Below are 14,588 nucleotides of genomic sequence, written 5' to 3'. Positions count from 1 at the left end.
AAAAAAAAAAAAAAAAAAAGGTTTCTTCTTATATCAAACTATATTTTGAAATTAGAGAAGATATAAGTATGTATGTTGGATTTCTGCCTCTGAACAGTCCTTTAGTCAGTGTGGCATGGATAATAGTGGTTCCAAGCTCAAAGATGCCATTTTCTTACCTCTTACCTCAGAGAGTTCCAGTAAAACCCCAAATGTGATATCAGAAACAACACAAATATCAAATGTACTTTGATTTTACAGGACATTTACCAAAACATTTTCACACATTTCATGAGCAAGTTGAGAACAAAATTATTATAATAAGAATCTAATCTTATCAAAGTGTTTAATTGCCCTGATAACTATAATTAGAGATTGTTTCTAGTGTCCATGGTTTTATTAACTGCACTGTTTACTCTTGATTGTGTCAGCAAGATCTGTTGATTTGGAAATACAATAAAGCATTAGACAAGGGTGGTATCACTTCCTGCAGCAGGTGGTATGTCAAAGATACAAAATATAATACTGTAAAGAGACATGGTATTTTTATACATATTCTTACTTAGTTTATTATTATTTCTTTACAACATTCCAATATGTAGTAAGGATAGTTGACCAGTTAGCACATGAAGACTATCTAATTTGCAGATTAGGAAACTGAGGGTGAAAAAAGTGTCATGCTTTACCTAAAGTCATGCAACTAGTAAGAAACTCGGAGAGAACACAGATCTATTTCTTGGATTCCTTAATGCCACCTTCCTTCTTTAAAAATGAAGAAAATCCATGTTTAATAATGTGTGCATATGGTTAGGAGGAGCTACAGTGAATGAATTAAAAAGATAAGTATGATTCTTCTGAAGAAATCGAACAAGAAAAAAGTACTTTTAGATACTGGATTGAAGAGATTTTGGTGTTTGTTTTTCATCAGACAAGTTAGTAAGAAACGACGTTGTCTGCACATGCAGGGTAACGTCTCATTTATTTCTGTGTGGCTGTCAGATGATACCAGTAATATTTAATTGCCCATGAAAGCCTTTATGCTAGGAGTGTGCAGAAATCCAAGAGGTATAGGGCATTATCTCTACACCCAGTAAGCCATAAGATTGTATAGGGATTATCTAGTTTAGTCTTACATGAAACATAGGCATTCCAGAGATCATGTGCCGAAACACTCTTAGAGCTGGGGGCCGGGGAAGGGAAGCCATACCTGGTCTTACAGAGCAGAAGAAAGCATCTGTTGATGATACCTGGAGAGAAGCAAACGAAGTTGGGTAGATAAGATAAAACAAGGAATTCAAAAAAGGTGAACTGACTAGAATGAACATGCTTTAGAAAGGATACACGTATACTTAAGGAGGTAATTTGTTACATGGCTTGGATGACATATAAAAGTATCGTTAGTATTAAGACAGGCATTTTCATATTGGCTTCATAGGTCCAGACAGCTAAGAGCGCTGTCTACATATTAATAAAAATCCCATTATCCCAGAAAGGCCAATAGTCAGAAATTACTTAACAGTAGCCTTTCTGGAAGGAATTAAATGGGGAAAAATGTATTCAGGTTATGTGACTACAGATTACTCTCAGCAAAACATTTAACATACTTGATCTAAAAGACCCTACTTTGTGCTGAGTGGACAGTTACTTGATAAGTGATCGGCTTATCAGTTTTCAGGATTGGGCATTTTGTCATTTCTGAAGTTGTATCTTTTTATAAAAAAAATAGAACTGGCAGATTTTTTTAAGGTTGAAGAATCTAGCTGAATGTAAATTTAATTAACATTTGCTAAGGACTCTATTATTTCAATTTATTCTGTAAATATAAGTAGAATAAACATTATTATTTTTATACCATTAAAAAATTAATATCCTGAGAATGAAGGAAGTTAAGTTTCTTCCTATAAATCATAATGGCAATGAATGGTTAAGTTTAGCTTTGAAATAAGTCTAAGTCTCGTGTCTTTTCATAACTCCTTGTGATTTTGTTGTATATGGTCAGAACACAGGGCTGGGCATGGCCAGGCTTGCGGTAATGTCTTTAATTTTAAAAATCCTATAATTCAGATTCATCTATATATTAATAATTTTTCATTTCTAAGATATTCAAACTATTAGTGTTTTGTAGTTGTTAGTTGGTTATTTGACTTAAATTTTATCTTAGGCTCTGATCAACCAAGCAGAGGTTAATTTTAGTTTGAGATTTAGAATTTCCCTGCGATTGTCTTTATTTAAATAAAACGTTGACTATTTTCCAGTCCTTAGTCTAGGCCTCTTTTTCACATTTTATCATCTAAATGACACAGAGCAGCAGAATTTCCTCTTAATCCCTTGGGGCCATGAAAAGATTTCACAGCAATATGCAGTTTCTATTATTTTGTAAAATTGTATCCTCCTTTCACCCGTGCTCCTATAAACTACATTCCTACATGTTCTCCTATGATTTTGAATTCACATGTGAGCCTTTGTTTGTTTAGTTTGGCTAAGCTGTGTGTGGGACCAATTAAAAGAAATGGAAACTGCCCTCCTGTTAGGTGTCTGCTTATCCTTTTGTTCTTTGTTTTCCTGGTGGATGATTTTGATCAAGAAACCTGGTTGAAGAGCTTGGCATGTGACAGATTCGTGTTTGGGGTCTGTCAGACTGACCTCATTTAAATATCTGTCCTATATTCGCCTTATTAAAGACTGACTTCCTATTCTTTGTATATTTCACACACTTTAGACACCCTTAATTTTACCTCAGCTCTTCATTTCAGCGCTTATATATTTTAATTTTGTTTAAAATTGGCTCTAATTCGTTTGTTCACATTAAAAAAAATTAAGAATATTTTTCCCACTGTCAGTGGCTGCCATTCGTTGATTCTGTCATGGAAAAGGTTTATACACATTGCCTTCTCTTACTGGCTGAGCAACTCTGGCAGGTCACTTGAACTTTATAGGTAAGGAAATCTCAGTTTTTTCATGTAGAAAATAAGAATACTCAGTGGCAGTTTTATATTTTTATGCAAGGTATTTGTTACAGTACCTGGTTCTGTTGCTTAAAAAGTCCTTCTTTTAGCCAGGTGTGGTGGCGAACACTTGTAGTCCCACCTGCTTGGGAGACTGAGACAGGAGAATTGGTTAAGCTTAGGAGTTGGAGACCAGCCTGGGCAATGTAGCAAGACTCTGCCTCTCTCTATGTTTTTTTTTTTTTTAAAATCCCTCTTTCCCTTCTGTGCCCTTCTCATGATTAGCAGTTTTACAATATCTGAAGCAGTGTTGAACACACACATACCCACACACACACACACACACTCAGACAAGCACAGTTTAAATAATTCCTTAGGGGTTAGAAGAATTAAATTGTATAAACTGAAGTGATTTTCCATATCTACATTTAACCTCTAATTTATAGCAGAAAAATCAAGCTAAATAAGAAAAATAAATAATAACCTTTGGAACCTTGTAAGTAACCACTTACTAAAAAAACGCTGTGCTTTTTGATATAAAAAGTGAAAAAGATATTAATATTTACAACTTTCATTTACAAGTTAGTTTGCATTAATTTATTTTTACTTTGTATTGTTTTTTCTTATTCCAAAAGTAATGCATGCTTGTTATAAAAAAATCAAAATATTTCTGGAATGCAGAATGTAATTGCCATAATAATAGCTAACACTTATTAGGAGCTTACTATATTGCAAGCATTGTTTTAAACAGTTTACATGAATTAACTCATTTAATATTTTTAGAAAATAGAAATCCACTGAAACACCAACCCTTCCCTAGATCCTCAGAACTCATCAATGAAAGAACAAAAAATTAAGTTTATGACTGGAAGGGAATTCAATAATTTTTCTGAGTTAACTTCCTTCTTACAGATACTGTATGGTAGCCTATTGAAAAGACAAAAACAAGACTGTTGTACCCATAGCCCCAAATCTTTTTGCAATATATAATTTTCAAGAAAAATTTGGCCGTTTCTTACTTCATTTTGTCCTTACTCTAGGATACAAGGATTGAAGAATCTCATAGTTAAATGTGTCATTAGAGTTCAGAGGAGGCTTAATGATCATCTAGATCAGTGATTTTTCGATTGTGTCCCTGGAGAATCCTAAATTTCTATTGAATTGCAAAAAGGGTTGCCAACCACTTTAAACTGAATACTTTATCTGTGGTACTTTCGAATATAAGGCTCTGATTTAAGCTTTCATTTTAAAACAGGATTTTGTTGCAGAAATAGTTGAAACCGCTGATCTAATTTAATCTCTCTCTGCAGAGAGATATCCTTGTAAGAATATGCTTGGCAGGTGGCTATCCAGACATGGATGTTTCACCAGACACCCTTCCCATTTTTGCGTGCTCAAAAAGTTCTTCCTTATACTATCATCCAAAACATGCCTTCTTTTTCCTGTAAGACTTGGTTTTCCTGTAAGACTTAGCAACCCCAAATAATTTCCTGTTTCAGATGACAGCCAGGAAATATACTTAAATGGCTACCCATTCTTCATTCATAATTGCCTGCCAGGGACCTCTGCATCTTTAACAGAATCCCGTCCAGTGATAAGATTTCTAGGCCCTGTTTACTTCTGATCACTCTCTTCTAAAGTCCTCTAATTACGTGTTATTTCTCATCAAATGTCACTCCCAAGCATAATTCAGTATTCTACAAGTGATCCAGCTAAAGAGCTATGTATTAGGACTTTTATCTAATTTAATTCATGCTCTGCTTTAATATTAGCTTAGCTGAAGCACGTATAAGTTTCTTTTTTTGTTCTTTCTTTTTAAAATAGTTTTTAAAAAATGGGTTAATGTTAAACGTGTGGCTAATTGAAATCCTTTTTTCTACATATATTATAGTCGAGGCATATCTCTCCCCTGTGGTATTTCTGCCACTGATTTTTGAACCTGAATGTATTTGTTATGCTTATCTTGATTAAAGTGAATCTTAGTCTTGGTCCATTGATGGTCTGTGCTAGAATTCCCAAAGCTGTTCTCTACAGAAGGGATCCCATGGCCGCATGTCATGCTTGCCTTAGAAATTCACAGTACAGACTGGGTGGGCGCGGTGGCTCATGCCTGTAATCCTAGCACTTTGGGAGGCCCAGGCAGGAGGATTGTTTGAAGCCAGGAACTGGAGACCAGACTGAGCAAGAGCAAGATCCTGTCTCTACAAAAAAATGGAAACATCAGCCAGGCGTGGTGGCGCATGCCTGTAGTCCTAGCTACTCTGGAGGCTGAGGCAGGAGAATTGCTTGAGCCCAGGAGTTTGAGGTTGCAATGAGCTATGACGACACCACTGCACTATAGCCTGCATGACAGAGTAAGACCCTGTCTCCAAAAAAAGAAAATTATAAAAAGAAATTCCCAATATAGAATTTGCATAAAAACCACTAAGAAGCACTGTTGTAAGGCAACCTATTTAACTTTAATGTAACATTTACTTTAGCATAAAACACTTTTTTTTCTTTCTTTGCCCCTTCTTATCTCTCTTTCTCTCTATTTTAAAAGCATAACATTTGATTACCTTACTAGGAATAGTATTCCAGGAAACACTGCCCAGGCCTATTAGGAGAATTCTGATTTTAAGAACTATCCCTTTAAGGTTATGTTAATTGTAAATTTGATTACCATGTTTCCTATAGTTCAATCCAGTTCCACAGTTAAAAGATTAATTGCACAGGGTCAAGACAGAGTTCTTTACATACAAACAGTATTATTACTAGATTTATATAAATAGAAAAGAAGGGGTGTTCTTGAGGGTATTGTAATAATTTTGGAGTTTACATTCTTGGGATGTTGTAATAATCTTATCTCAGAATTTTGGGACTTAATAAGAAAAGTTACTGTTTTCTTATTGTAGGAATTTACTTTTTCTCTGATATCCTAATGTTCAAAGTCAGGATATTATTCTTCATCCTGATGTTCTTCATGGTTTATCTCGTATCGTCAGTGGTTTCATGATCATACATGAAAATTATTTTAGCAAACAATGTTAAACATTGGACTGGAAAATCTTACAGTATTTATTGCATTGTTTCTCACTGTTCTTCAAGGGTGTCTGTCATGAAGGCAACTTGTCATGTGTGGACTAAGTATATAAATAGCTGATAATTCATTTAAAAATATTTTATTTGAATACTCCAAAACCAAGCTTAAAGGTTATCAGAACCCAACAGGGGGTGATATCCTAATATTGTTGTATTTTAACCATCATAAAAGTTCTTATATTTTATTATTGAAACTTAATGTCTACTTGCCATCAAAATGGCCTATTTCGGTTTATAGGGATACACTTTAGGGAAACTTTTCTGTGAGTAACCTCTGTGATTAAAATATGACTATTCCTTAAATAGGCCTTGGTGCTCCCCGCATTACATAGATAAATAAGGCTATTATTGTATTAGGCCCATTTTTTGTCAACTTTGATCTATAGATCATTATTTTCAGAAAATACTAACAGTATGCCATGTGAATGAGAAGAATTCCATGGCAAATAAGTTTGAGAAAAACTGAACAACAGATCTCCTTTTTGGAGAGTCCATTAGCATATTAAAGTCCCTGAGAAATCCTCTGAGATTAAAAAAAATTAAAAAGCCTATCTTTGTTTAACCTAACGTTTTCCAAACTTGTCTGAATATAGAACCCTTTGTTTTGTTTTGGTTCCTCAAGTTCAGCTGTTGAGGTCATTGTGAGCCATGACTAGTGAAGTTGATTTTTCAATCCACATCTTAGTTTGAATATTGCTGCCTCTGGTGTGGACCACCTCCGACGGGCTGTGTCCTCTCACTATTACCCCTTCCTTTCCTGTAGCCAGCGTTAGGAAGATTGGGTCCAGCTGAGAGTTTACATGAGCCCACCCAAATATTGTCTTCATTTATTCACACGTTCATCCAATCACGTTTGATGACACACCAAGGACAAAGCAGTGATGTATAAGAGGAGACCAATATATGTTTATATGACAGACCTCCCACCCTTGCAAAGTGTGTGTCCTAGGCCCAGAGATGAGACATACCAAAAGAACCCTGATAAAAAGAGGATCCAGACAGAGGTAATCAAGGCTGTCAGAATTTAGACAGGGGAGAGAGCTGCTCCAGCTACATGATCACGAAAGCCTTGATGAAACAGTTGGCCCTTGAGATGGTCCTCGAAGGTCAGCTGAGATTTTGATGGGTAGAAGTGCGGAGCCCCCATTGTGGGAGGAAGGAAAGACACAAACAAAAACACAGACATGGCAGTCCATGAGGCTTACATGTGGAACTTTGGGTGATTCAGTTTCATAGACTGGAGGAGAATAGTAAGAATTAAATTCGGAACAGTTGCTCTTACTTCATTAATAATATCACGTGACAAGAAGACCAGAAAATTTAGTAAAAAACTAGCAAAGTATAATGTGGGAGGTTTGCAACCAGAACGATTGCCGTTTTTCCTTCCTGTCTTGCTTTTTGCTTGTTGTCATCCTCTGGAGAGTCCAGGAAGTCACAGTTACCAGGCTATACTATAGAAGGATTTTTTTTTTTTTTTTAAAGAGATAGGGTCTCACTGTGTTGCCCAGGCTGGAGTGCAGTGGTTATTCCCAGGCGTGATTATAGTACACTCAGCCTCGAACTCTTGGGCTCAAGCGATCCTCCTGTCTCAGCCTCCTGAGTAGCTGGGACTGCAGGTGTGTGCCAGCACGCCCAGCTTTAGAAATATTCTTTAGAAAGCCTGTAGTAAACTCTGAACCAATCCTAAGTGTACTGAGTTTTTCTATCCTGGAGACTACTTAAATTATAGGCTATGCACAACAGTAAAACACAGACAAATGCAAATCACAGTGCTACCCGTGTTCAAAAAAATGATGACTATTGATTTAATATTCAGAGTTTCACAAAAGTATGTGATATTGTTGTATGGATTTTTTTTTTTTTTTTTTTGAAACAGAGTCTCACTCTGTTGCCCTGGCTAGAGTGAGTGCTGTTGCATTAGCCTAGCTCACAACAACCTCAAACTACTGGGCTTAAGCGATCCTACTGCCTCAGCCTCCCGAGTAGCTGGGACTAACAGGCATGCGCCACCATGCCCAGGCTAATTTTTTCTATATATTTTTAGTTGTCCAGATAATTTCTTTCTATTTTTTTAGTAGAGACGGGAGTCTTGCTCTTGGTCAGGCTGGTTTCGAACTCCTGAGCTCAAACAATCCGCCCGCCTCGGCCTCCCAGAGAGCTAGCATTACAGGCATGAGCCACCGTGCCCGGCCTTGTATGGATTTTTATTCCAGTATTAAGAAGCTTTCATGTGGTACTGTGTTCCTAGTAATGATAATCTTAAGGAATGAAAAATTCCCTTCCTTTTGGAAATGATAAATCCTCTTCATTCAAGAGTAACATTATTCTTGATGTTACTCTATTGAGAAGAGAAGTGCAAAGTATTTTTATCTATTTTAATCTTCATTAAGTATCTGTCCATACCAGACTTGTAAGAAATGATTTTACACTTTTTTCTCTCCTCAAACCCTAGTGGCCAGTGATTTAGATATAGAGAGGAAAGAAAATTTACCAATGGAGTTTAAAAATGTAAGGGTATAATGTGATTAGTGGTGGTAGTAGAGCAGTAAAAAGAAAAATTAGAGAAGACCTCCTTTAAATTACTGATTTCAGTGGCAAAATTAAAACGATATCCACGGTATAGGTTAAATGCCATGCATCCCTATTTTACTGTGGGTCAAATCATGCAATCAAATCAATGTCATGGCAAGTTGTGTTTTAACATACGTGTACAGTGTGGAGAGAGAGTTTGAGAACTCTGAAACTATGGAAAAATACATTTTGGTATTTATCGGGTTTCTGTGATCTACACTTATACCACTCTGGTCCTGATCTTACAGGAAGTCAGAACTTCGCATCAACAGAGCGTCACTTGCTGATTCGGGAGAGTACATGTGCAAAGTGATCAGCAAATTGGGAAATGACAGCGCCTCTGCCAATATCACCATCGTGGACTCAAATGGTAAGAGATTCCTCCCGCGTTCTGTTTCTCAGTCGGTAAGAGGAGTGATCAAGACGCGTGGTAAGACTCGTGATAACTTGGTGTGTTAAATCTCATTGTGAACAAATTACAAACATAGAAAGAAAACCAAACATTTCAAGTATCTTGTGTCTCCTCCATAAAACCCTTCACTCCATGAGATGATACAGACCCAAAGTATGCACAGATTTTTAAAAAAGGATTTGAGCAAGGTCACGAGTAGCAGAGACAGGATGGGTTGCTAAAAGAAAGAGGTTATACCACCCCCTTTAAGTTGGTGAGGAAGGGCAGTCAAATCTTTGGCTGTGTTAACAACAGAATACAGTCATATATATACACAGAATTTGTTTATATACACTTATATATGTCTACATATATGTATATTACATTTATCTGTCTATATACAAAATACAGTCCTGACTCAGTATTGGCAATTTGTATTCCTACATATGTTGTTAAATGATTACATCCAGCTCTGGGTAGTAGAAAATTCAATTTTTTTAGGCCTATTAATTTTAAAATTAGAGAGAGTCTTAGAGCCAGTGAATTTCCTACTATGCATATGGCTTTAGCTTCAGCTTTCCTCAGAATAGTGCCAGGGAATATTTGTCAAATGAATGAATGACTTAGAGGTAGGAAGTGCTACCTACTCACTGTGGGAAAGTAAAAGAACCACGGCTGATGGCTCTTTGCTTCATAACACCCTAATACTCCACAGTTTGATGGCGTCATCTCTAGGAGCTGAAGAGGACTTGACAATGCTTGTTTAAAATCTCTTGGATTAATCAGATGCTATTTCAAAACCTTCGGTGCTTCTTTTCCTTTTTGAATTAAGCCACTTGTCTATTGCCTTTGCAAAATCCATCATCTGTTATAAAACCAAGCCTAGTTGCATTGCTCCTTGGTGGGAGATGAGAAAAGAGTGTGCGTTGCAAGGACATGATCTCTTTAAGGGATAAGGTAAAAATGCCAGGTTAGCACAGGAAGAGGAAAAGTAACTTTAAGGGTTAATTCCATGGGAGACTGATACAGTTTTTGTTGCTTGATCCATCTGCAGTGTAATAGGATAGGGAGAAGGGAGTGGGATAAAAATATGAAACAGGGCTGGGAAGATCCAGGTTAACGCCTAGCCGTCTCTGGACTTCTCAACGACCTGTGCTATAGCAGCGTAATCAAAGTTTATTACTTTCATTTTAAATATCTTCCTCCACAGAGAGTCGGGGAGAGCAGTGAAAAGTCGTTTCCATTACGAGCTGTGTTTGTGATAGTTTAAAATCTAAAAGCCACTTAAAATTTATATGAGTAAATATAACATCACTTTATTTTTTTAATCAGCCTAGGTTAAGCAATATTATTTTGCTGCTATTTACTGCACGTGGAATTTTATAGGATGCTACATGAAACACAAATCTAAACATTAATTTCAGTGGGTTATTCTTTACTTTCTACTATACCATATTTTGAAGGTTGTTTTGTTTGTTGCTGGCTTGGTTCAATGTGTCTCCCCATGGTTAATGCTGCTGAATTACAATTTTGACATTTGGATTCGATTTGGGTAGCTATGCATAGTATAAAGTCCCAGGAAAATAAAATTGGAGTTCTTGTCATGGTCTCACTGAGTTTTGACAGTAGTAGTATATTGATTACTGCATGGTTTCTGATTTACAAGATTAAGCAGCGAATTCTTTACCATTATATTATGTCGGGCAAAAACCCATAGGGTTCCTTTTTTCTTAATTTTTGGGGTACTGAAAGTTTGATAATATGGCTTTTCACATTTCTCACGTAAGAGAGACATCCAATTCATTTTTCCATATTAATTCATTCAAGTCTTGGTCTGGTGCTTAAATTTGAATATGTAGCATTGACCAGTTACAGTGTAGAGAAACGAAAGACAAGATGTTTTTGATAATGACTCTTCTTTTTACCTGGCAAGAATAAAGAGAAGTCCATGGAATATTGTAAGTACATCATTCTTAAACAACCAACTAAAATTCTTTCAAAAGGAATGAGTTCTTACTGACTTATTTACAGCATCAGAAGGAAGACAATGAAGAATCTCACTTATAATGATAGGTGGTCTTGTTTTTATTTTCTTCTTGGAATGTTAGGAACATGTCATCCTCATTCAAAAAGAAATGGGGGCTTTAGCATAGAAAACAAACTCATTCAGCATCACAAAGATATTTAGTAGCAAAAGGGGGCTTCAACCCAGGTTTCTTTAGTTCCTAGTAGAGCCTGGTTCACTCTGCATCTGTGTGTGTTTGCAGATGTTTAAGGGAGACTCTCTTGCTTGTGAAGAAGGGATGGTATGAGGCCTAAGAAGAAAGGGATTCTTTGGGGAAGAACTAGAATTTCATTATGATAGATGGAATTGTACCCAGGGCATCTCTAAGAATTTAAACAACGGGAGTTTGTGTTTCTTCTCTCTAGTGTTTCTACCTTTAATGTGCCTCAAATTCTTTCTTAACTTTTTTTTTTTTTTTTTTTACCGTTTCCTACATCTTCTCACTTCCCCCACTGTCACTTATGATGCTCTTTTATAATTCCAAACTTTGACCTGTTTAAAATTCCTCTTAGCAAGAAGGTGATTAGCAGAGTTTGTTTTGTTTTGGAGATAGGGTCTCACTCTGTGGCCCAGGCTAGAGTGTAGAGCACGGTGGTGTCATCGTAGCTCACAGCAACCTCAGACTCCTAGGTTCAAACGATCCTCCTCCCTCAGCCTCCCAAGTAGCTGGGACTATACAGGCCGTGCCACCACACCCGGTTAATTTTTCTATTTTTTGTACAGATGGGGTCTCGCTCTTGCTCAGACTGGTCTCAAACTCCTGGCCTCCGGCAATCCTCCTGCCTCAGCCTCCCAGATTGCTAGGACTACAGGCGTGTGCCACCTCACTGTGGTTAGCGGAGTTATCATGCCATATCACATCCAAAGACCTGCTAGAGAACTTACAAATCATCTGTCTGCGGTCAGATGCTCACCACTGGCTCAACCAGGGAGGGTGGAGGCAGAAGCACGGCTGCTGGAAACACCCCTGTCCTCACAGGCTGTGGGCAGAGCAGTGCTGCCCACCAGGGCCTGGGGCTTGGCAGGCGCCATGATTGACAAGGCCAGTGCGTTATACATGAGGGGAGACACCTTTCTTCCCTGTACCTCAAGGGCTTAGTTATACGGAAAGGAAAATATATAATCATCCTGATCCCTCACCGTCTTCCACAGCTGCCTGTGAATTTGCTATATTCTGTCGAAGGCTGGTTACCAGAGAAGTTTCACTTGGGTCTTGAGCTCTCTGGGGCCCCTGTTTGTGTTGTCACTTCCTGTCTCTCTAGAAATCTGAGCAAAGGTTGCTCAGAAACGCTCTTTTAGACAGAAAAAGCACGCTTTCTGCTGTGGTTATAAACCACAGCTAAATTGCCCCACAGCTAACCCATCTCTTTCCAAATATCTATTTACTGTTGACTTGGGCTAGTGTAGAGTGGAATTCTCAAGAATTTCTTGTTTCCTTGGGCGTCCCCGCCAAAAAAAAGTCTTTAAAGTGAGAATGTGTCAAAACGTTACATTATGTAGAACTCTCCGTGAGATTTTCTTTTATATTTTCTGTGAAATATTAGTCATTTTGTTTGTTTTGTGTTCTCTCACTCACCTATCCCATATTTCCCTAAGAAGTACATGGTTATGGTTTGGGAATTTCTATACAGGTCTTCTTGATCAATGATCTTGGCACATTGCTGCGGTCTAATTATCCTAATTTCTTCCTGTACAAAGGATTCCTTGCGATTGACTTAAATTCTCACCCAGGTACCTTTTTATGCTAAGATGTTTAGAATATATTTAGGTACAAGATGCCAACAGAGATGAGGACGTTGGGGAAGACATTCGTGAGAGGCCATTTTCTTTTTCCTCGATGATCTTGAGCTTCGGAACTATGTTTAATCCCATTAAGACAGCTATAATAATTATTAGAATAAAATTAGGTTAGGTCATAAAAGTCTTCTGCAATAAGCTAATTGTTTAGATCTACCTAGATTAGCGACTAGTTGTAAATGAAATGTTAAAAAAATTAAGAAATTCCTCTTGAAACATTATATGCTTGAGTAAAATAATGACCATACTTCCACTATTTTCGAACATTTAAAAAAGAATATACACATAGTCAATCATTTTGTTAATCTACATTTTAGAAATGTTTATGTTTTCTGCCTTTCCCAATGCCTTTCAATCCCTACTTTTTTGGAATTGGAAAAAAGAAGTTGTCATATGTCAACCTATGCAATCTGCTAATTACTTCTGGGACTACGTAAGGTTAACAAAGTGTAGTTGAGTTTTCATATAAAGACGGATCTCATAGGCAGTGATTATTATGTCATGAATTATGAGTGATTCCTTTCATGAATTCATATATGAAAATTGAAAAGACCGTATTCACTGTGCTTGTGCACTTCACAAACTATATGTTCAGTTTTATTTGTAGCTTATTTGGCTGGGTCTTTATATAGGAAATCTTGATTTAGCAATTAATTCTTAGCTAACAAGCTCTGTGAAAACTCCTGGGCATTAGAATAAGGAAGAGAATAATAGACCCGTTTGGGTTTCAAATTAATTAAGTAATGCTTTCTTTTAAAAGATTAATACAGGTGAATATATAAGTAATCAATCATCTCCTAAGTTTTCTTTTTAACCAGGAGAAAAATTATTTGCGTGAGATTCAAGATCCCATAGGAGCAATTGGGCTCATAGCAATAAAATAGCTGTTTCATTTGAGATGAGCAGAAAAATATTATTTTTATAAAATTTTATTAAGTTACCAATTGGTGCTTTAAAATACTGGCTCATGTGAGTAACAGGCTTAGCCTTACTCCCCTCCCAAATTCACAGTGTTAATAGAAATGCTATGATAGTGGTGATTAGCCTGTAGTTATATTGAGAAGCACGTAAAAATATGTTTTATAATTTGTATAGCAGTCTCCATGTAGTGTATATTTTCTAGGATACCCATGAAGGCCACTAAGCAAGAACAATAGAAGTGAAATAGGGTAGGGTTGTCTTTCCAATGCATAGTTTCCATCTTGTATCTACACTATTTATTAATGTTAAAGTCTCCCAGTCTCTTTGAGTAAACATTTATTATGAGCAAGAAGAGATCAGATACTCGAAGATGTTCCTGAAGTCATCTTTACCAGTGCTAATAAATAAGTGTGCCCACTTGTTAAATCTTTAAAAAAATCACTTGATCAAGATTTTTGTGTGCATGACAGTGACCTGTGATTTTAGAAAGAGTCGCAGAAGTGCAAGTTGAAATATACACAGATACATCGTATGTCTTTTTGTATATGCTATATGTATATGTGTATTTTGCCAAACAGTTATATTTAGTAATTATTATGCTCATGGTGAAACTTCAAACAAGTCCCGCATTCATAATAATTAGAAAAATTCCTTTCCAGAAGATATTTTTCAGACACTGCACCATTTTCTTGATATCAGATCCATCCAGTTTATTAAAAAAGAATTCAAACATTACAAATATAGTAATGTTCCTTATGTTTACTTGTGTAGTCAGCATAAATTCAGCTGCGTTCAGTTCCTGATGATTCTAAATCCTCATTAATTTGCACTAATGAAG

At 36.6% G+C, this 14,588-nt stretch overlaps 1 protein-coding gene across 10 annotated transcripts in view; it reads left to right on the top strand.

Annotated features, from left to right (window-relative positions):
- NRG1 (neuregulin 1) overlaps nucleotides 1–14,588 on the top strand; it is a 1,425,061-nt gene that overhangs the window by 1,194,408 nt on the left and 216,065 nt on the right. For all 10 annotated transcript variants that reach the window (XM_012648562.1, XM_012648557.1, XM_012648561.1 and 7 more), the window contains exon 3: nucleotides 8,825–8,946. In XM_012648562.1, the coding sequence (XP_012504016.1) occupies nucleotides 8,825–8,946 (122 nt within the window). The remainder of the gene's footprint in view (nucleotides 1–8,824; nucleotides 8,947–14,588) is intronic.

Source organism: Propithecus coquereli, unplaced genomic scaffold, assembly GCF_000956105.1.
Source record: "Propithecus coquereli isolate 6110/MARCELLA unplaced genomic scaffold, Pcoq_1.0 Scaffold29, whole genome shotgun sequence".
NCBI classification, from domain to species: Eukaryota; Metazoa; Chordata; class Mammalia; order Primates; family Indriidae; genus Propithecus; species Propithecus coquereli.
This window is presented reverse-complemented; position numbering and strand designations above follow the sequence as displayed.